The 23,657-nt window shown below is 40.1% G+C and overlaps 1 protein-coding gene across 1 annotated transcript in view; it reads right to left on the bottom strand.

Annotated features, from left to right (window-relative positions):
* Nucleotides 1–23,568, bottom strand: part of MOXD1 (monooxygenase DBH like 1) — a 92,735-nt gene extending 69,167 nt beyond the window's left edge. The window contains exons 1-2 of the mRNA XM_040449179.1: nucleotides 23,261–23,568; nucleotides 20–166 (exon numbers count right to left, since the gene is read on the bottom strand). Coding sequence (XP_040305113.1) covers nucleotides 20–166; nucleotides 23,261–23,533 — 420 coding nt within the window. The 5' untranslated portion in view covers nucleotides 23,534–23,568. The remainder of the gene's footprint in view (nucleotides 1–19; nucleotides 167–23,260) is intronic.
* Nucleotides 23,569–23,657: the final 89 nt, after the last annotated feature.

Raw genomic sequence — 23,657 nt, 5'->3', positions numbered from 1 at the left:
TCACTCATAGACTACTCACCGTTATACTCTTGTCATTTATGTCACATGTATGCAGTTCTCTGGTAAATTCAATTATTGTGTGTGTACTATTTTCCATGGCATATTCCAGGTGGTAATCTTGCTGAGCATCTTTTTTTAATTCTCTATTTGCATTTGTAAAATAATCCTGTGGAAAATATAAAAAAGAAAAATTAGGCTATCCCAAATTCAGAGTGGAAAAAATTTAGGTTAAGAATATTTAGGGGCACCTGGGTGGCTCAGTCAATTAAGCATCCAACTCAATTTCGGCTCAGGTTATAATCTCAGAGTTCGTGGGTTCAAGCCCTGCATTGGACTCTGCACTAACAGTGTGTAGCCTGCTTAGGATTCTCCCTCTCCCTCTCTCTCTGCCTGTCCCCTGCTTGCATTCTCTCTTTCAAAATAAATAAATTTTAAAAACTTAAAAAAAATATTTGCAGAACCTGAAAAAATTGATTCTGGATTTGCTCACTACAAAATACAGTATCTATAGCCATTTTTAAAGTCCTGGGAATTTTCAAGGAACTGGAGTATCCCAACTAGGAAATCAGTTCCCTAAAAGAGTGGTCCATATTTGAATTTCTGGCCCTTCAGGAAAATGTGGGAAGGATTTTATAGTGTCATAGAGCATCAAAAGAAATGGAATAAATAGACATTCAAGATCACCTAGTGATTTTCATTGATACAAATGAAAACAGGAATTTCAACACTGTGAAATGGCTTGCCCCAAATGGAATTGACTAGTTTGTGATAAAGACAAGACCAACCCCAAGATTAGCACTTTTCTTACTGTTACAGCAAGTGGAACTTCCTTTCACCACTCCTGAAAGCTAAGAGACCCCATCTGAGGTTATAGGCCATTTTAGTATGTGCTTTAATAGCAAATGCATATTAAAATGAAACGGAATGGAAAATTACGGAAAGAAATGAAACTAGTTGAATTATAAGACATCGAAAAACTGGAGAAATTTTGTTTTTATGGATCACCTATGATTTTTGTACTAAACTTGATCAATGGTATCCAGATCACTTCTGGGAGGCAGACAAATGCAATGGGGAGATCATGGGTTTTGAAATAAAATGGCTAGGATCTGATCCCTAGCTCTACCCCTAAATAGCCTTGGAGAGTTGTTAAAGTCAAACTCTGAGCTTTTGTTCTAACATTAGTAAAATGGGGATAATACATATCTATTTTATGGATTTTGAAAGATAAAGAAATGAAACCATATATGGGGGGGAACTGCCTATTTAATATTGCCCATTTACTACTAATTTCCTTCCCCCCCTTTGCAATATCATTTGGTTTTAATCCAAAATATTTTCCTATATCATTCACCATTTGCTTTCTACAGTAAGAGTTATAAAATTCATGGGGCGCCTGGGTGGCGCAGTCGGTTAAGCGTCCGACTTCAACCAGGTCACGATCTCGTGGTCCGGGAGTTCGAGCCCCGCGTCAGGCTCTGGGCTGATGGCTCAGAGCCTGGAGCCTGTTTCTGATTCTGTGTCTCCCTCTCTCTCTCTGCCCCTCCCCCGTTCATGCTCTGTCTCTGTCTCAAAAATAAATAAACGTTGAAAAAAAAATTAAAAAAAAAATTCATGGTGCTAATTTTCATTTCTTAGAGAAGACACAAAGTTTGCCTTAATTATAATGGTCTTTGCATACATGATGACATTTTATCTCTAAAAACTCATAAATGGTTGGGGTGTCTGGGTTAAGCATCTGACTCTTGACTTTGGCTCAGGTCATGATTTCACAGTTCATGAGATGGAGCCCCATGACGGATTCATTCCTGTCAGCATGGATTCTCTTTTGGGATTCTGTTTGTCTCTCTCTCTGCCCCTCCTCACCCCTCTCTCTCTCTCTCAAAACAAATAAAATAAACTTTAAAAAATATAAAAATTTGTATTTAAAAAATAAAAAGTCACAAATGGTTGATTCAGACAATGCATGCTAAAAATGAACTACTGGGAGCTCATCAAAATAAAAAGCTCCTGCACAGCGAAGGAAACAATCAGCAAAACTAAAAAGCAACCGGGGCGCCTGGGTGGCGCAGTCGGTTAAGCGTCCGACTTCAGCCAGGTCACGATCTCGTGGTCCGTGAGTTCGAGCCCCGCATCAGGCTCTGGGCTGATGGCTCAGAGCCTGGAGCCTGTTTCCCATTCTGTGTCTCCCTCTCTCTCTGCCCCTCCCCCATTCATGCTCTGTCTCTCTCTATCCCAAAAATAAATAAACGTTGAAAAAAAAATTTTTAAAAAGCAACCGACAGAATGGGAGAAGATATTTGAAAATGACATATCAGATAAAGGGTTAGTATCCAAAATCTATAAAGAACTTATCAAACTCAACACCCAAAAAACAAATAATCCAGTGAAGAAATGGGCAAAAGACATGAACAGACACTTCTCCAAAGAAGACATCCAGATGGCCAACCGACACATGAAAAAATGCTCAACATCACTCATCATCAGGGAAATACAAATCAAAACCACAATGAGATACCACCTGACACCGGTCAGAATGGCTAACATGAACAACTCAGGCAACAACAGATGTTGGCGAGGATGCAGAGAAAGAGGATCTCTTTTGCATTGTTGGTGGGAATGCAAGCTGGTACAGCCACTCTGGAAAACAGTATGGAGGTTCCTCAAAAAACTAAAAGTAGAACTACCCTATGACCCAGCAATTGCACAACTAGGCATTTATCCACAGGATACAGGTGTGCTGTTTCGAAGGGACACATGCACCCCCATGTTTATAGCAGCACTATCCACAATAGCCAAAGTATGGAAAGAGCCCAAATGTCCATCGACGGATGAATGGATAAAGAAAATGTGGTATGTAAATACAATGGAGTATTAGTCGGCAATCAAAAAGAATGAAAGCTTGCCATTTGCAACTACATGGATGGAACTGGAGGGTATTATGCTAAGTGAAATTAGTCAGTCAGAGAAAGACAAAAATCATACGACTTCACTCATATGAGGACTTGAAGAGACAAACAGATGAACATAAGGGGAGGGAAACAAAAATAATATAAAAACAGGGAGGGGGACAAAACAAAAGAGACTCATAAATATGGAGAACAAACTGAGGGTTACTGGAGGGGTTGTGGGATGAGGGATGGGCTAAATGGGTAAGGGGCACTAAGAAATCTACTCCTGAAATCATTGTTGCACTTTATGCTAATTTGTATGTAAATTTTTAAAAATAAAAAAAACAAGTTTAAAAAAAAGAAATTAAATACATATAAAAAAAAGAAAATGCATGCTAAAACATAGTTGTACTTATTTTTACTAACATTAAAATTACATTTGAAGAAATGATTGCCGTGCTCCGCAAAAATAAATAAGTAAATAAATAAAAATAAAGTATACAGGAAAAAAACCTTAAATTGTAAATGTCACACTCAAATGGATGGCATTTGGTATTTTTATTCCTAGTACCTTTTCAAGGTAGCTATCAAGTGTATGTAAATTTCACATGCAGATCATGCTCAAAACCCACATTATTAGTGATGGGTGGGGCCTAACTAAGCTTTTTTCACCCTGGTAACAACCAACTCACTGAGTACATACCACGCACCAGGACCAGTTTAAGCATGTATTAATACATGCACATGTGTTAACTCATTTAACCTTTACGTCAAGTCTATGAGATAAAATTATTTTCCTACTTCACCGATGAAGACACTAAAGCATAAAGTTAAGCATCGTGTCAAGTTCACACGGCTGGTAAATAGTAAAGCCAGTATCAAAGCCAGAGAGTCTGACTCCAGTCTGTATCCTTCTTCATCGTTATACACCGTAGCAGCCATTGCTGGAAAAGTATGAGTTAGTTTATATTTTCTGTCTACAGAAATGTCTCTGTAAACATTTTTTCCATGTAAAATGTTACTTTTTCTACTGGTAAAGTTGGAAGCTGTCAAAATATTTATTCTGAGAGCCGGCTGTAACTGTGAAAACAATTCAAATGAAATACTCCTATCATATTGTGATTTTCCCACTTGTGATCATGTAGATTTTCAATATGTAGATGAGACAGCAATGCCTATGGACAATGAGAGATTCAGATAAATTGCACCTTTATACTGAGTTCACATTTCACTACATGATTCAAGCAATCACAGTTTTTGCAAACAAAAAGAACACAACACAAAATGCAATCAGCCGGAAGAGTAGAATAATTATCCTAGTCTTGCAAACATGCTTCCAAAACCATTAGTCCCACAGAATATTCAGCTGGCTCCCCAACATTCCATTCCTTCTATTTCTACTCACCAATAACAATTCCTTTCAGCTATCCCACCTTCTTCTGGCTTTTCAGATAACTTAGCTATGAGAATATGGAAGAAACTGCACTCGGGTCTCACTGAATATCCCTCGAGCGCATCTATCCTGTGTAAACTACTGAGTGTCCAATATTTCAAAAAGATGGCTTCCAGACAAGCTCTGGACTCTTGACAAAATGTGAATGTCTAAAAGATGCTGATATCTTCAACCTCATGGACGGAAAACATGAATGGATTTTATTATAACTGAAATGTGAAACAGTCTAACCACCACCATAATTCCATTATAATTTGTTCACATTTTCTAGTACTTAAGGCCTATTTTAATATATGTCTTCAAATTTGATCATAGTATACCTTACCTATCACAACAGTATTATTGGCTACATGTTTACATAAGCTGGGCCCCTACTAATGCTTAGAAATCCACATGTTAATCTCTTACTGTTTTCTCAGGAGGCCTCCCAAGACAAATATTCTAACCTTCTCGATTTAAGATGCCAACATGTCCCCACCCTCAGCTTATGATCACGCATCTCACTTCAAGAGAATTTCAGTTTCAACACACGACAGCCACATCTTGCCTTTTTTCCATCCCAAATAACACCCACTCTTTTGGAATTATAAAAATACTCAATGTAAAAGAAAGCAGGAGGGGCGCCTGGGGTGGCTTAGTCATTTGGGCGTCCGACTTTGGCTCAGGTCATGATCTCCCAGTCTGTGAGTTCGAGCCCCACTGACAGCTCAGAACCTGGAGCCTGCTTTGGATTCTGTGTCTCCCTCTCTCTCTGCCCCTCCCCCACTCATGCTCACCTCTCTCTCTCTCTGAAAAATAAACATTAAAAAATTTTTTTTAAAGAAAGCAGGAGAAGAGAAATATAAAACAAAGAGCAGATGGGACAAGTACAAAACAAATACATATAAATGAAATAAAAGGGAAATATTACAATAGATCCTACATACATTGAAAGGTTAATAACTTCATGGAGATGCATGGGTGGATCAGTTTGTTAAGCTTCTGACTTTGGCTCAGGTCATGATCTCACAGTTCGAGACTTCAAGGCCCACATCAGGCTCTGCACTGGTGATGCAGAGCCTGCTTGGGATTTTTCTCTCTCTCCCTCTCTCTCTCTGTTCCTTCCCCACTTGCACTCTCTGTCTCCCTCTCAAAATAAATAAACTTTTTTAAAAAGGCTAATAATATTATGCACATGTAGACATAAAAAACTTGGATAATTTAGATGAGAGAAGGGTAAAGTTTTTGAAAGACACAAACAAGTCAAATTTATTAAGGAAAACAGATATTCTGAATAGCCCTATAATCTACTCATGGGTAAAAATCTTCTTAAAAAAAAAAAAAAAAGCTAAGCCAAGGTGCTTTCACTTGGATTTTTGCCAAATATTTATGGAAGAGATAATACACATCCTTCACAAACTCTTCCAGAAGATAAAGAACAGAAAACACTGCCCAACTCATTTTTTGATGACAGCCTTACCCTGATACCAAAATCAAAGGCATTACAAAAAAAAATGAACAAAGCAGTATTTTTCATGGGCTGAAATGCAAATTTTCTTTATATGTTAGCAAATATAGTGATACATTTTTAAAAGGATAATATATCGGGGCACCTGGCTGGCTCAGTTGGTTGAGCGTCTGACTTCGGCTCAGATCATGATCAGGTCATGATGTTTTTGATACGTGAGAGTAAATTTTTCTTTATAAAACAGATGCATTATTAAGATTTTATGTGTAATCTATTTTTTTTATTTTTTTTAAAATTTTAAATGTTTATTTTTGAGAGAGAGGGAGACACAGGATCCAAAGCAGGCTCCAGGTTCTGAGCTATCAGCACAGAGTGCGACGCGGGGCTCAAACCCACCGACCATGAGACCATGACCCAAGCTGAAGTCGGTCACTCAACCACCTGAGCCACCCAGGCACCCCTAATCTAAATTTTGGACATAGAAATACATTCATTTAGGGGCGCCTGGGTGGCTCAGTCGGTTAAGCACCCGACTTGGGCTGATCTCACAGTTTGTGAGCTCGAGCCCTGCATCGGGCTCTGTGCTAACAGCTCAGAGCTTGGAGCCTACTTCGGATTCTGTGTCTTCCTCTCTCTGCCCCTCCCCTGCTCCTGCTCTGTCTCTCTCTCTCAAAAGTAAAACAAAAACATTAAAAAAAAAAAAGGATAACATATCATTAGCACGCAGATTTGGTTCAACATTACAAAATCAATCAATACAATTCATAATATCAAAGTCTAAAGAAGAAAACCATACGGTCATCTTAATAAATGCAGAAAAACTATCTGAAACATTCATTCATGGTGAAATCGCTCAGTAAACAGCAGCAGAAGGGCACGCCCTTAACCTTATAAAGAGCATCTGTAGAAAACCCTACAGCAAACATCATACTAAATTCTTCCCCTAAACTTGGGAACAAGTCTTGGGTATAAGGCAAGGATGTCCACACTGCCAGCTTCCAGACAGCCCACTATTGACTGTCCATTTCTGACAGTTTATCTCTATTTTTTCCCATTCCTAACCATACACATCAAAGTTCTGTCCTTGACATTATACTCCTCTGTCTTTGTATTTCATCCTTTGGGAATCTCGTCTACTCCAAGAGTTTCCAATCATCACCTTCATTCAGTATCACATATCCAAAAGTCTAACTCCACTTGGAAGTCTTAGTGTCCTTTCAAAATGCAATATATCCAAAATTGTATTTACCCTTTGTCTGTCTCCCTGATTTTCCAGTTTCCCTGATTTTTTTTCCATTACACTGCCACTCTCCTATCATCCAGATTCAAAACTGCAATCTTCTTTAACTTCTTCCTCAATTACTCATACCTCCACAGAACCCGTCAGTTCCTTCTTTGAAAAAATAACCCGTCTTTCACTTCTACTCGATTACAACTTCCTCTACCTCACTTCAGACTATCACCTGCATTATTTCTGTCAAAGTTTTCCTTGAAAATCACTCTCAGTGGATCACTGTGTTTTATTCGATGATATATGGTAGAATTCCATTGTAGATTCAAGTTTTTCTACAATTTAGTCTAACTTAATTTTCCGTGTCTATCACTAATCCTAACACATGATCTCTACTATCTATTTATTATTCCCCTCAAATTCTGCCCTTTTCCTTCTTCTCCTTTTGTTCACACTCTTCTTCTCTGTCCTCCCTACTCTCTTCACCCCACTGAGAAATCCTCTCCACTAACTCCACCCATTGAAACTTAACTCCATTGAAATGCTTTCTTCCCTTCAAGACTCATGATTCTATCTGCTCTATGAAGTTTTCTTTGATCATTTCAACTGGAAGTGATCATTCCCTCTTAGAATCCTTACTCCTCTTTTGCATTCCCATGTCGCCTGTAATATATTCTAGACATAGAATTATCTTCTCAACCATGTAGTAACTGCCTAAAAATAGAAAGCTAACCTTATCAATCCAGTTATACATTTGTACTTTTAATATAGTTGTGTGCACTGTAAATGGAACAAAAAGAGGGAGAGTGATTATTTTCCCAATTGCTCTCAATTACATTTACATATGGTTAAGATCCATGTGGAATGTGGTTAACCAGATGCTAGGATGAGTTGAGTCTGCATGATCGGCCATCTAGACACATCTGGCACTGAAATCTGGGAACGTTGTTGTGACCTTTTAGCCCCTAAATGGACATGAATCTTATGGAACTGACATCCTCACTTAGAAAAAAGAGTTTATGCATGCAACAGCTCTTTGAAATCCTTTTACACTAAGAAGGCATTCCCCACCTATTTTAAAGAAATAGGACAAAAAACCAAAAACAAAAACAGATCTAAGAGAGAGAAATCGTGTTTCAGAATCTTTTCTAATGTGAATTTATATCCCGAGTGACTTGTATGTTGCAGATGCTTATTAAATATAGGTAATTTTAAAAGGAGCATCCTGCCTTTCCTTTTGCCCTTCTAAATAAGGGGACAATTATGGAAATAAAAGAGAAGAACTCAAGAACCATAACCCAATATTCACATCTTAATGGTATGAGAATAGATTAACTTGGGAGGTGCACAATTATTCCCCAGAAGTACCTTAATTCTTCCTTCAGCCTGTGTTAAGAAAATACATGAACTATAACCAAACACAGTCTTAATGGTGTCGACATTATACAATAAAAAAATGGCATATTGGCAAACCTTAAAAGGATAATTAAGTGAGGCAAGAGAAGAGAAAAAAACAAAAAAAAAAAATCTGCATCCCTAATTTCCTATCATTCAACTATTCTTGCCAGGAGGAAGAAAAGAAGTAAGGGAGGGAGAAAAAAAAGAGATAAAAAGAAACCAAGTCAGTCAAAGAACAGTCAGTCTTGAAAATCCTTCATGCATATTGGCTAAACCTAAAAGAGTACGCTCAGTGAAGTTAATGGTTTCCTGACAGTTTGACAAAGGGATAAATGTTATCTGAGTAGGTAATTAAATGGAATAATTATTTGGTACTATTATCCACTTGGAGAAAAAATAAACTGGAGAATGAAATTGACGGTAAAACACCGACCAATTAAGAATCTGATACCAATAATAGCACTTAGAAATTTATTTTCACCAAACCATACTGTGTAGCACTTATGAGATATTTATGGAATTTCCCCAGATCACTATTACTCCCTGGTTTTCACCTTTACAATTAGAACTGAATGGCACCCGTCACCCCCACTGCCGGTCCCAGTTAGCAAATAGAGCCCAGATGCAACACTGTCACACACCCATGGTAAAGACCGTTCCTCAGCCATCGTCCTATGGTGCCTGATATTCCAGTACTTTTAAAATAAAAATAGGGGGCTTCTGGATGGCTCAGTTGGTTAAACATCTGACTCTTGGTTTTGGCTCAGGTCATGATCTTGTGGTTTGTGAGTTCGAGCCCTGCACAGGTCTCCATGCTGGCAGTGTGGAGCCTGCTGGGGATTCTCTCTCCCTCTCTCTCTGCTCCTCCCCTGCTGTGTGCTCTGTCTGTCTCTCTGTCTCAAAAAGAAATAAATAAACTTAAAATAAATAGGATTATTGATCACAGTGCACTCTCATTGCCACAGTTGGATGTCACAGCCGTTATAAAAATCTAATTGTATGATATATATTGCATATATTATAAATTAACATAAAATACTGGTAAATAAAAGTAGGCTTCAATTAAGTATCATTAATAACGGGCTTTATGAGGACAAGAGGGTTGAGGAGGACACAGAGAACCATGGTTCTGTAAAGATTTTGTAAAAGCTTAAAAATAAAATTTGAAGATGTTTTAATTATGTAAATATAAAAGCTGATTTGCAGAAGTCATTCTTCTTTATATTTACTCAGCTTTAATATTCTGTAAAGTGAAATATGAAGTAATGTTACCCTACATAAATGGGGTTATGTGGATTTCAATCATATTCTAACTCAGCTACCTACATGAAGATCAACTTCAATATGAATTGCCAATGAGGTATTATTTTTGTTTTTATTGTGGATTACTATTATTTTAATCAGGTGTTTAGCTTGTTTTACTTTTTAAAGATAGAATATTACCTGCTACCCTTGAAAATCTGAGTTGATAATTAGACTCCAGCAATCAAGTTAATCCGTGGTTGTGTCCTAAAAATGAAACATGTTCTCACAGGATATAGTTTCTTTGGAACACCATGCTTTGAAAAAGATTATGAAATACACCATCGAGGTTTCAAAATGCTGTGTGGTAATAGTAAAGTAAGTGAGCATCAGTATCCATTGGCATTTATCAGTTAGCACAACAGCAGGAATCCTGACTGCCACTTTAAAACTAACCTCCTTAAAAAGCTAGCTGCGATAATCTGCAAGATTGCTCTGACCTCGTGTTAAAAAAACGTGATTACACAGATGTTAAATTGGTTCTTAAGCATTGTCAGTCTTTTTTCTCTCTCTTGAATAAAATCTCTGCAACAGAAAAGAGCTTCGACCGGCACTGTGTTAAACAGGATGAAGTGAAAACCCTTCTGGGTGTAATAAAAGATATGAATAAACCCAGCCCAGCCTGGAGAACTGAATGTAAGCACAGCTGCAAGGGAACCTTGAGAAAAATGTTACCATCTGTCATCATTTTCTTCAACAGGTGCTTGTAGTTTTTCCTCTTTTTGGAAATCTCAAAAGCCTTGTTACTGCAAACATTTCTGTTTGTAATATCAGCTTCTATAATAAGTGTTATGGTGGTTCAATAATATTGATAGTATAATAATAAATATTTTTGTGTTAAAGAGAATCTTTGATCCTAAAAAAAAATCCCAAACTGGATAAACAAACTATACAAACATAATCTTCAGATTTCAGCGTAAGCTGGTTTTAAGAAGTCATTTCTTCACTAACCTCAGAAATTGGAGAGGAATGTCAAAACAGAAGGGGCGTGCCTTCTAGAAACCACTTCAGATAAAATTGAAACTCCTTACATCTAATAAGAGATCTGTGAATAGCTACTGGAATGCCAAGATAGGAGCCCTGTTAGCTTGTGTTCCAATGAGGGGCCCACCTGAGCAATCTGTCAGTCCTTTAAGTGCCACCTTCTGAATATACACATCCTGCATTTTCCCCTATAGCCAATCACCTCAGTTCAGTTTTCGTGTAGAGTAATTTAATACTTTGCTATAGTTATAGAATTATCAGAGATAGAGTGCAAAATTAACATTTTGACTCTTTAGGTCTAACAATAAACTTCAATGGAAAAAACAATTTCAGATTTTATCATAGAAATAAACTGTATTTTACCATCATTTCATCCTATTCCACTATCTTAATTTTCTAAAAGTTTACATGACTTCTTTTAACTATGACCAGTGAATGCAAGATATAAATTTTGAGAAGAAAACTCCCTTCCTTCCTTCCTTCCTTCCTTCCTTCCTTCCTCCCTCCCTCCCTCCCTCCCTCCCTCCCTCCTTCCCACTTCTCCTTTCTTCCAACACATATTTCATTGAGCAGCTAGTATTCTTAAGCTTCTGTTGCAGGGCTGAGGGCACAGGACTATACAGGATAGCAGACAAAGTCCACACTATAATGAAACTTATAGTTTAGTTTGGGGTTGGAGGAGGCAAACAATTTTTTAAAAAATTTAATCATAAAATAATCAAAATGCTTAGATAATAAATACTTAGAGGACAATAAAACAGATTATAGAGAAGGATTGGAAAACCTTCAGGTTGAGTTATCAGAAAAGTCACCACTGAGGCTATGATATTTACTCTGAGAAATTAACTACAATTAGGAGCAGCCATGAGAAGTATGGATGAAGTAGATCCCAGGAAGAGAGAGCAGTGACTGGAAAGGACTTGAATGGGGCTGGGTATCCATTTTGATGAAGCAAATAAAAGCCAGGATGGTTGAACTGTATAGCACCCAGGAGAGAGGTCAACAGGAATCCAATGAGGCCCCGGACATCGTAATACCTTATTGGTTAGTGTACAAAGTTCAAATTTAATACTAAGCTTATATAAAAGTCATCCCAGCTTTAAGCAGCAAGTGATATACTCTGATTGACATGAAAAGTGTGTGTGTGTGTGTGTGTGTGTGTGTGTGTGTGTGTGTGTGTGTATTGCTGTGGCTACCATGTTGAGGATGCCAAGAAGTAAGAGTGGTGGTCAGAAGACAGGAGTCATGCAGTGGTCCCAGTGGTCGGTGCTTGAGTGCAAATACTAAAACTGAAGGGAAATTGGCAGTTTTAGATTGAGCTTGGGGGAAAAGTCAACAGAACCTGAAGATGTGTTTCATACATGGGGTGAAGCAAAGAGAAGAAAAAAGGATGACTACTAATTTTTGACAGGAGCTACCAGGAGGTGCCATTTACTGAGATTGAGAAGGCTGGGAAAGAAACAGGTTGAGGGTGAATAAGATTAAATTTGAGAGGCCTACCTCGATATCCCAGTGGGAAGGTCTGGAGACAGAGAACATGAAGACTGGTACGAGAGAAACCAAAATAATGCAGCCACCAAGTTTCAAAAATTCACCAACTTCACATTCAGCCTCCCTCATGAAGCCCTCCATATTCTTCTGAGTTATATACAAATCACGAAGCATTCTTTTTCTTTTTTTTTTCAGATTTCAAATACACATCCACTAATACACATTCACTAAACATAAATCAAATGTAGTGAAATACATAGTAGGGAGAGAAATGAAATTCTCTCAGACACTGTAACGACCTAGGGCCCACCCACCCACAGAGACAGGACAACTCCTGAGACAGGTTAAAAAACAACATCGACACTTTCCAATATAGTTGCTAATATCTTCTCTCCTACTAAGTTCTTGAATAACCTAAAAGCATGAATGCAGAATAAAGTTATTTTCAGCATCTCATTAAAGCTGGAGGCAATCTGAGAGACACCTGATCCTAGTTCCCACCAGAGGATTTCTCTCAGAAACGTTTTTTTTTAATTTTTTTAATGTTTACTTATTCTTAAGAGAGAGAGAGAGAGAGAGTGTGTGAGTGGGGGAAGAGCAGAGAGAGAGGGAGACACAGAATCTGAAGCAGGCTCCAGGCTCTGAGCTGTCAGCAAAGAGCCCGACACGGGGCTTGAACTCACAAACCACGAGATCGTGACCTGAGCTGAAGTCAGACGCTTAACTAACTGAGCCAGCCCAGTGACCCTCTCTCAGAAATATTTTTAAAGAGATGATTACACAGTATTTAATACCTGCAGTGACAAGCTCATGAATTTAGAACTTCACAAGGCAATCTGTTCAATTTTAAGATGTCCCACTGTCAGAAATACATTTGTTATATTGGCTAAAATCTTCTACTCTTTAATGTGTATTAATTGGGTCTTTTTTCTTCCTTCTGGAGCCTAACATGGAGCATCTAATCCCTATTTCTTGCAGAAGACTGTCCACTATTTCAAAAACAATGATCACGTCTTTTCTAATCATTTTATTCTCCAGGCAAACACTGACAACTGTTTCCCATTGCCCAGGTAACCCCGATTTCCAGAGATTTCAACCATGTTTGTAATCCTCTTTTAGAATCTTTTTAAAAATGTTATTCTAGAACCTATCTTCTGATGCGATTAACCTTGTACAGAGTACTATGTCAATATCACTTTCCTTGATGTAAACAGCAGAGTTTATAGGTTAATATTGCATCTGTGTGTATAGCAAACATATGTTTTGAGTTAAAATGAGCTAATAGTTAGACCTTTTCCATATGAATTCCAATTAAATTCAACTTTATACATTTTTTAACCAACTGTTTAATTCTTTTTGTATTCTCAGTGAATTTTTACCTTTTAGTTTCCTCTTATTATTTTAATATATACTATCTTTGAGTCTTTATCCTGTAGTCTAATGTAGACAGTCTGTTATCAACATATTTGGGGTATGAATGTTTAAATATTTATGATAATGAATTCAACTTTATTAGTCCATCCTATACAAGAAATCATGAGAAACCTTGCTAATTACCTTATCATCATTCAGATGCACCATTTAATACTCCAACTCCACATCCAGCAAATCAAATGCAAGAGAAAATGCAGTCTTGTCAGTATAATCTGTGTTTTTTGAAACCAGGCTGGTCTCTGGTCATTAATGGTTGCAAAGTATTCACAAATCAATTGCTTAAAGTTTGTCCTCAAATTTTCTTAAAAATTGCTATCAATATTCCCCATCTTTACATTTAGCGGATACCTTTTCCCCACGTTGAAAAGCTGCCATATTTGTCTCCGTGTCATCTTCTGACAATTCTGACATTTCACTGACTGCTTGACTGGTTAAAATAATATGCTGTATTTAGTACACACTTTCAATGTGCCACATACTTTGTGTAAGAGCTTTACATGCCTATTTCATTTAATCCTCACCCAAACCCCGTGCTTTCGATACCAAAAGTCCCTTCTTCATAAAGGAAACTGTCATTTAGAAAGGTGAAGAAGTTTGCGAAGGACCACACATCCAAAAGGTAGCAAGCAGTGCCAGGATGCACACCAAGGATTCCTGCTTTTAGATGTTCAGCAGTTATTCAGCAGGGATTTCTTGACAACCTGCCAAGTACATGGAATTGGCCTTGGTACCTCAGGAAGATGTGGCAACACTGACAGTCGTCGACTTGTAAATGTTCCATCCATACCCTAATAAAATACTAATTATCTACCACTCCTGCTACCTTTTCTCCCTCTCCCTTCTGTGGTGATGGTTTGAGGGCATTTCACTGCTTATTAGTATCCTTAGAGAATGGAGCTTTGAAGGAAGGGAACGTATATATCTATTTACATAACTGGAAAGACACTTGAGAGTTTTCCAATTACAGAGGGAGTCCATTGTGTTACTGTTAATTCTAATAAAAAGATTTTAAAGCAGAACATGTCCCACGCCTTAAATACAGGCTGAGAATTATCTGGAACTTTCATTTATTAATGCTCCTTTGATGCCCTGTAACCATATATAACTTATAAATTTTAGACTCTGTGTGGGCAGATATTCTTCTTGCCTAGAAATATGGCAGCTAGTACCAACTGGCAAAAGGTGTGTAGAAATGAGAGAGGGGTATGAAGAGGAGACAGATTTCTGGTTCAGCACATGTTGAAATACACCACTACCCACAGTCCTTCCACTGCCACTCTTGTTTTAGCATGTATTTTGAAAATATACTTAGAATTGTCAATAGCTTTGTTAAACTCATCTCAGAAGTGTTTCCATTTTAGGGAAATCCACTTTATTCTTCTATTTTATAAAATAATTGTCAGTATCCAAACATATGCTAGCCTTTGCTTCAAAAAGCACACTTCAAAGGCACTGTGAATTACTTTGCATGGAATTCTCCTTTGTATCCCCCTGCCCAATGCCTGGAATCTTCGAAGCTTCTGTAGGTCTACCACAAAGGAGTAGCCTGATTTCTATCAAAGAGCCGGACCACATAAGATCAGTAGTTCCTGAACATGTCTGCTGCTCATAATCACCTGGGAAACTTTGAAATTTATTAATGTCTATGCCCACCTCCTCAGATTGTGATTTAATTGGTATGGAAGAGGGAGGGCGGTTACCTGGATGTTGGAATTTTTTAACGGCCCCCAAGTGATGCTAATATGCAGAGAAGTTTGGGAACTTCTGGCATCAGAAGTATCTTTCCCAGTGCCCGGTTCTCTGTTGGCTCCACTGCTCATCACTGGGCTATAATCTGCCACAGCATGAATCCATTTTGGCCCTGGTTGTCCAAAGTACCAACAGACCTAGCTTCTACCCATGAGTTTCCTTGTATGAGTGAGTTTCAGTGCATGAAATTTGTAGCGGAAAAAAGGGCAGCAATATAGTTTTATTTAACAAACTGAGATTTCAGAGTTTTAGTTTAAAAATTGCCTAAAAGATAGAAATCTTCTACAGGCACATGTGGTTTTGCTGATCTAGCTTCTCCAAGTTCTTTGGGTCTCCAATGTTATTGCAGATAAGAAAGAACAGAGGATAAGCAAAAAACATTCGCACCTAGAATTAAGAAAGAAACTCCTATAAAATCACCAAGTCTCTAGATCAAAGCTTGAGAGACTCTAGTGGAGCTTACTAAACATCTGTGTAGCAATGCCACAGAAATAGAAAAGAGAGCTTGTGTGGTTCAGACATTTGTTAAAACATTAATTATATTTCTTCCAGGTAGGCAGTTTCCTATATTCGAGGTCTACTAACTTCTTTGATGCGCATGCCAGATCATCTTCTTCATAGTATATAGTATTTTGAGTTGTAAACACTATGATTAATCTCCAAAGGCCACCTTTAAGACCTGGGACATTTGTTTTCCTTCATGTCTTGATTATAAGCATCCTTATCTGAAATAACCACATGGTTACTCCTTATCACATCACCCTGTTTTAATTCTCAACATTTCCTTGTATTTTTATTTGTTTATGTACCTGCTTATCCCCCACCAAAATGTGAGCTCCGTGATGTCACCGCCTTCATCTCACTTAATGTTATACCCTTATGACCATTCATTGGTTAAATGAGTGAACGAACATCCCCATATTCACTGCCTCACTGTGATGTGAGAGTCAAGTGATCCCCCTACTGTGTGACCTGGAGCCCCAAGTTTATGCATCTACAAAATGGGAGAAATAAGACATTGTTCTCACAGGGGTATTGTGAGAATTGCAGAAGATCACACACTTTAAGGACTTATCAAAATGTAGGGCATATACGAAGAACTCAGTAAATGAAAAATCATATCATAGAAATGAATATCTATGACATTTATAGTGGAACAAAAGTAAGAGAAATACTCTGATTTTGTCTTGCCAATCTGTTTTAACACGTATTTCATTATACATGTTATTTCACTATTAAGGAAGAAAATTGGAATATGTATTTTTTAAGTTTATTTTTGAGAGAGAGAGAGAGAGAGAGAGAGAGAGAGAGAGAGAGAGAGAAGATACACACACAAGAAGGAGAGGGGCGGAAAAAGAGGGAGAAAGAATCCCAAGCAGGCTCCATGCTGTTAACACAGAGCCGGACACAGGGCCTTGATCCCATGAACCATGAGATCATGACCTGAGCAGAAACCTGAGTTGGACGCTTAATGACTGGGCCACCCAGGTGCCCCTGGAATATGTTTTTATGAATGCAACTGCTTACTTGAAGGAGAAGACAGAACAGAAAACCAGGACTCAGAGGAAATAAATCCAGGCTGCTGATATACATGGCCTCCAACAAGCCATTTAACAGGTACCTAACACTCACAGTAAAAACACAGCTCCTCACCTGTAAAAATTGGTGTGGGGAAAGTTTGGAAATTTGAGGGGAATCAACTGAACTCCGAGCTCTTTTTAAGTCTGTTTATTTTTTAGTAATCTCTGCAGCCAGTGTGGAGCTCAAAATCATAACCCTGAGATCAAGTGTCCTATGTTCTTCTGACTGAGCCAACTAGGCACCCTTGAACTCTGAACTCTTAAGAACAGCAATACACAAAACATCAACACTTAACTCATAAAAGCAATAACTGTTTAAAGATTTTCTCATAATTTTTGGATATAGGAGATGAATAGGAAAGACCTCAATAGCAGATTAAATCTGGTCTGTACATTATTTGCATAGCCCTCGATATATAATTCCAACTTTACAGTTAAGAAAATTACCCATTTGAAGTTACTTTTATAGAATTTTCTGCTTATGTGCTATATGCTATCCTTATGAGCAAGCATCATTTTTTTTTTTTTTTTAATTTGGAAGACATTGGGAAGACGTTTCCTGGAAAAATAACTTTCTATTTAAAAGTTCTATACTAGTTATCTTTTTAAGTTACAATAAACAGCCTTGTGGGGCATCTATATGCACTTTTTTTTTACATATGGATCAAACATTTTCAAAAACATGATGATGTATAATGAATTCATTCCTTTTGCCAGCAACTTTATTGTAAGAGGTCTATATTACAAAAAACAAACACACAAACAAAAACGAATCAATAAGCCACCATTCACTTTCTTTGAAGTGGACTCTGCCTTCCCTTCCAAGAGTCCAGAAATATGCCATTGGTTGCTTGAAGCCTTGAACACTGTTGGTCAGTTCAGGTGCATTGTACCCTTGGTTCTTCGGTCTGCCCTGTATCCTCAGGCTGGCATTATGAAATCATCTGCTCTGCCAGGGAGAACCACACAGCTGAAGAGTATCATCTTGTGTGAAGCATTACGTTCGTGCATGTGTCCTTATTACTAATGCACAAAGCACGAAGCTTGGAGACATCCCCTCGTCATCTGGAAATTGGGGTGTGTGTGGGGGGGTGGCATAATCTGAAGACTTATAAATATCTCTTAACAAAGCCCCAGCTGAGCTGTGTCAGGATTGTACACTCTCTTCATCTTTCCCTTACAGCTTTTCAATTTGCTTTCCAAACATTTCTTTGTTGCCGTTGGCTGGGGCGCACTTAAAAGCAGCACATCGTTAACCACAAAGAATGCTCACTGTTTTCTGTGATTTCAAATCACAGCACAATTTCCAAGCACTTCCTCAGCGAGCAGCCCAGCAGCAATTACCCCGCTGCTGAAGACTTACTTGTCAGCACAGAAATGTTTCAGTTTTAGAGACAGCCAACACCACAAGGCTGTAACAAATGATGACATATGCTCCAGCTTCCATTCACTAGCGATTTCTACCCCCAAAGGAAGAGTGAATCAATTTTTGTGCAAATTCAACAGGCACATCCGACAATGCTGCCCTCTTCTCTTAACTCACACAAACTAGGCATTCATCAACCCGGATTACTTGCCTCCCAATAGGGACTCAGTTGCTAAGTGGTTCGGGTGGGGGTGGGATTGCACTGTGTCAAAAAGGGGCAAAGTACAGGGAAAGGACATGAATCCATCAGGGAAGTGAGAGTTGAGTTCATTCATTGAGACAAAATAGTGAGGTTTTCAAAAGCCAATGCAAGAGGAAAGACTGCTTCCCACCCCCTCCCCAGGCAATCCTGTGAAAGACAGTGCAGAAACCCACGGCAGCATCCCAGGGGTCCCAGGGGTCACGTCTCCCCAAGAGCAAGCGGCTCTCCAACAGTGTATCTGATGGAGACAGGCTCCACTTCCCAACCACATTTTTCTCTCTCATTTGATGGTACCTGGTTATATACCATTTGAGGAACTCTCTCCAGACTGGGCAGGTGGGTTACAAAATGGACAGGGCAAGTTTCCATAATGCCTCATCTCTGGGTCTATAGGTTTTAAGGGTGGCCAAACCTACTGGCCTGAGGCGAGGAAATCAAAATTTGATTTTTCACTGCACAGGACTACAAGCAAATGTCACACTGCCCTCTGGAGGTATTCTCATTGGGTCCAACCCTGAATTAGTGATTGGCAACCACTGAAAAATATGGGTTGTAGAGGTTCACAGGTCTTTTTTGGCAGGGGAGTATGGAGGAGGAGAATTAAGTGTTCGCTCACTCCTTGTGAGTGGTGTGAAAGACTACAAGGGAAGAAGGTGAATGTCAATATCGCCTCCCAGTCTCAGCAGCATCAAGAGATATTAGACGCATATAGACAGACTCTCAAAAGTGGTGGTAAGAAAGAGACTGTGACTAATCAGTGGGGATGGGTGTGGAAGGAGGTATTTTGCAAAGATGACCTCACCTGTATATTCCGTTCCCCTGTGAGCTCCTTATGATGTGATACTGAGGTGGAGTCTATCTTCCCTCCTGAATCGGTGGGATAGGGCCACAACAGAAGATGACTCAAAGGCTAAGTTATAAAAGCCTATCCAGTTTCTACCTGGGCCTCTCAGGATATTCACCCTTAGGACCCAGCCACTCCGCTGTGAGGAATCTGAGTAGCTGCATGGAGTGGCCACTCTCCCACCACCATGGCACCTGCTGAGATCCCCAGCTAAGAGCCAAAGGCAGCTGGCATCAGACAAGTGACTGAGGGAGCCTCCTGATGACTGCAACCACTCACTTTGGAGTTGGCATCAAGTAAAATAGAGACCTGTCCCCACTTAGCTCCTCCTCAAATTGCAGATGTGTGAAAAACGAAGGGTCACTGTATTGAGCCACTATGTCTTGGGGTGGTTTGTTACACAACAGGCAACCAAAAAAAAAAAAAAAAAAAAGGCAAGGTCCCCTCTGACACGGGACATTTCTTGGCACAGAATAAGCTGGACCTGAAGAGAAATGGGACCTTGCCTCTCTGCCTTTCATGGCTTTTCATAATCTGGGTTGATTCTTCACCAATCTTAGCTTTTTCCCCTCTTGACCCCAGATTAAGTCGAGTTCTATCTCAGCTAGAATTGTGTGTACATGCGTGCTCTACGTGGTGCTTTGCACAACATGGAATTGTGGCCAGTATTTAGTGATCATATTTACACACATCTACATTTCTGTCTTCCCCCCCAAAAAGCAAAAACAAAAACAGAAGATCTGCCAATACTTGATTTGCATACCCACATAACAGTAATTTGGTCACAAAAACTCTTTTTGTCCTCAATCCTCTGTCCTGTCTGTTGCATTAGATCAAGCCCGTCATTTTGTTATACTTGCTGTCTGACCTCTATAGGCATTTGGGTTTGTGGCATCTATTTTAACCAACAATTCTTTACTGGTTGGCTGGAATGAATTCTCACACAGTTATCCAGGAGTTCATATCCTATTGAAAAGAAAAGCTTAAGATAATCAGCAAAATAGAAGTCAGAATAATAAAAAATATATATACCTAAAGGTCAAGGTTTTGAAAGTTAAATATATGAAAATATATTTCATAAAATATATGAAAAAATATATTTCATAAACTATATGAAAAAAAGCCACAAGGGGAGGTGACTGGGATGTCACCTTGGGTTATTACCATACAGCTTCATGCCATCTGCAACCATCAGCAGCCGCTACATATACATGAGAGCCCAGAAGCCAATGAACACTCTGTCTTGCAAAGTTCATTCGCACTGGGAGCAAAATTACCTGAAATCCAAAGTCTACTAACTGAATCGAATACACTGTTTAAGAACCCTATTTACCTTTTGGTATAGGTGCTGAGGAGGGCCTTACTACACCACTGTATAAAGACTCTCAAGGTGATAGTTTCTAGAGAGAAGATTCGATTTCAAGTTTTGGAAAATCACCTAGCCTGGATGACCCAGCTGGAACTGATACATTTCATTTTATTTTCAGTGTTTGGTGTCTTTCATTTGATTAAAGAGGTTGTTAATAAATTTTTTCCCATATAACTGACTAGCATAATTTTTACTGTATTTTATATGTCCTGTAATGAGTGGGATTAAGGAAATGGACCAGTAAAGGATGTCAGTCCACTAAGAAAATAATTACCATTTGTATATGGAAATAAGGATTTTATCTCCTGAGGAATAAAACTGAAAAGGAATATCCTATTGCTTTCTCATTAACTATGTGGGAGAAGTGACCATTTTCTAAGGTTTATCTCATAGTGATCGGTATTCACTGATTATTTTAAGAAAAGTTCCACGGTTCAAAGTCAACCCAAAGAGCACTGAGTTAATTCTCATGCAGTCTTTACGAGAATCACCAGCAGTGTGAAAACACTCTGTAGTTTAACGAAGTCTGTTTTTGTGGTGGGCCAGTTATGACATGTTGAAACACTACTCTACACTTGGTCTTTCATTTGATATCAAATTGGATGGGCTTTCTAGAAACGCTACTCTCTGGCGGGAAACAATATCAAGTTATCCTTTAAAGTATACCCTGTTTAGGGGTGCCTGGGTGCCTCAGTCAGTTAAGCGTCCGACTTCAGCTCAGGTCATGCTCTTTTGGGGTTCCTGGGTTCGAACCCCAGGTCAGGCTGTGCGCTGACAGCTCAGAGCCTGGAGCCTGCTTCAGATTCTGTCTCCCTCTCTCTCTGCCCCTCCCCCACTTACACTCTGTGTCTCTCTCTCTCTCTCCTCTCTCTCAAAAATAAACATTATAAAGTATACCCTGTTTTATGATATTACCATAGTAAGATTTTCCACGTCCCTTTCAACAAAACATGCAAGGATAGTTAAGAGGCATAGTACCCTCCCCACCCAAAACAAGCAAACACACACAAAGATTTGGCTCACACAGATATTTAAACAAGGTATTTTCTACTTCATGTCAGAAGAGAGTTACGTTATTCAGCTAGTGAGGCCTGTGTTTGGGGTCAAATTCATGGTTTACAAATTCAATGTCTGAGATGCCGCTGCAGGAAGACATTTATACATCAGTGACCTCAACAAAGTGCAATCCTCATAAAACTCAATTTTATTGGAGCTGTGGAACACTTATTTTGGGAGGAAAGGACTAATTTATGAAAAAGCAGACAACAGGATGGTTTTGAACTTGTTCTTACTATCATTTTCTTTATTTCTACCCAGAGTTAATAGCTGAGTGCCAGAATTAGGGTTAAAATTGGATGGCATCTCAGCCAGAAAGTTGTGGAAATCAAACTTAGAAGTCAGGAATAAAATTACTGAGAAATGCACTTTGAAATCGATCGGGTGCTTTGATTTTAATATCATCAAAAACTTAACACAATGCCAGAACAGCAAGGAGTTTTCATTTGGAAGAAGAGACTTTTAGCAAAGGGCAGTATTTTTGGATGAACTTTTATAAGTAACAGAGTATAGTCACCACGATGTTATGTAACTGTGGAAAAGTGTCCAAATGTTGTTCAAGATCAGATAAACAAAGATGTCCAGAAGACCTAACCACCTAATCATTATGGTTACTTCACAATTCTTTTTTCCCCCCTCCTATGCATGAAGTTATCTATGAACAGGCAACATATCTACTCTGACTCTTTCAAAGCAAATCAGCAGCTGTCAAATCAACTTTGTTGGCTATTACAGTAAGCGAAAAGTTTCTCCACTTAATAGAGGATTTTGCCGGGGAAACTAAAGATTTTGCAGGTCTCTGAATGCGGCATCCTAACGGGCTCCCAGAAGAGCAAAGTTCCTAAAAGATTCTTAGTGGGGGGCCTTTCATTCATCTCTCAGATGAGGCAGCTGACCCCAGCTCCGTGCCTGGGACCCCAGAATAGCTATGATTTGGGAAGTTCTGGGATCCTGGTCCCAGGCAGCAAGACAGCAAAGTGCTATAAAGCTCACAGGTCCCTCCAACCCTGAGAGCAGTCCTGCTAGAGCCCCAAAGGGTCGTTCTCCTTTCCCATTAGAGGTGAATAGGGATGCGTGGCAGGTGTGCATGCAGGGGATCTATTAAGTAGGGTGCTGGGGACAGGAGAGTGTTCAGAGACAAGCTGCCCGAGGTCACCCGTGCTCAGCTTCCCGGGGCGAAAACTCGGGGCCAGGCGGTGGAAGCAGGGAGCCCAGCCGCAGGCGCCTTTGGCTCCGGGCGTGCGGGAGCTGACCGTCCAGGGGAGCGCGTGCCGGGCGGGGGCCGCGGGGGGGCGGTGGCGTCCAGCCTCCGCCGCAGGGGACACCGGGTGGCCCCCGGGACGCCGGTACTCGCGCCTGCCCCGAGGGCGGGACGGGACGGGGCTCGGTGGGGACGCGCTTACCTGCAGGTAGGGCCGCCCGTGGGCCACTCCGCCCACGACGATGTCCGCCGAGGCCATGGCCCCGGTGGGCGAGAAGCCGAAGCCCACGTAGCCGGCGGTGCGCACCTCGAGGCGGAAGGCGAGCCCGCCGCCCCGCGGGCCCCAGCTCAGCCAGTACTTGCCCTCGGAGTCGAGGAGGGTGCGGTGCGGGAGGGCTCGGCCCGAGCCCCCCGCCGCCGCCGCCGCCGCGCCGGGGAGCAGCCCCCACAACAGGAGCAGCGGCCAGCGGCACATCCTCGGGCGCCTCCTGCCCGCCGGCACCTGGGTCGCGCAGACTGGCGGAGCGAGGAGGCGGCTCCAGGGGCGGCGGCCGCGCGCGGGAGGCCTGGGCCCGCCCCCTCGGCCCGCCGCGCGCCCG

Source organism: Herpailurus yagouaroundi, unplaced genomic scaffold, assembly GCF_014898765.1.
Source record: "Herpailurus yagouaroundi ecotype Mexico unplaced genomic scaffold, PumYag 198, whole genome shotgun sequence".
Taxonomy (NCBI): domain Eukaryota; kingdom Metazoa; phylum Chordata; class Mammalia; order Carnivora; family Felidae; genus Herpailurus; species Herpailurus yagouaroundi.
The sequence above is the reverse complement of the archived record's forward strand: the minus strand, read 5'-3'. Positions and strand labels throughout refer to the sequence as shown.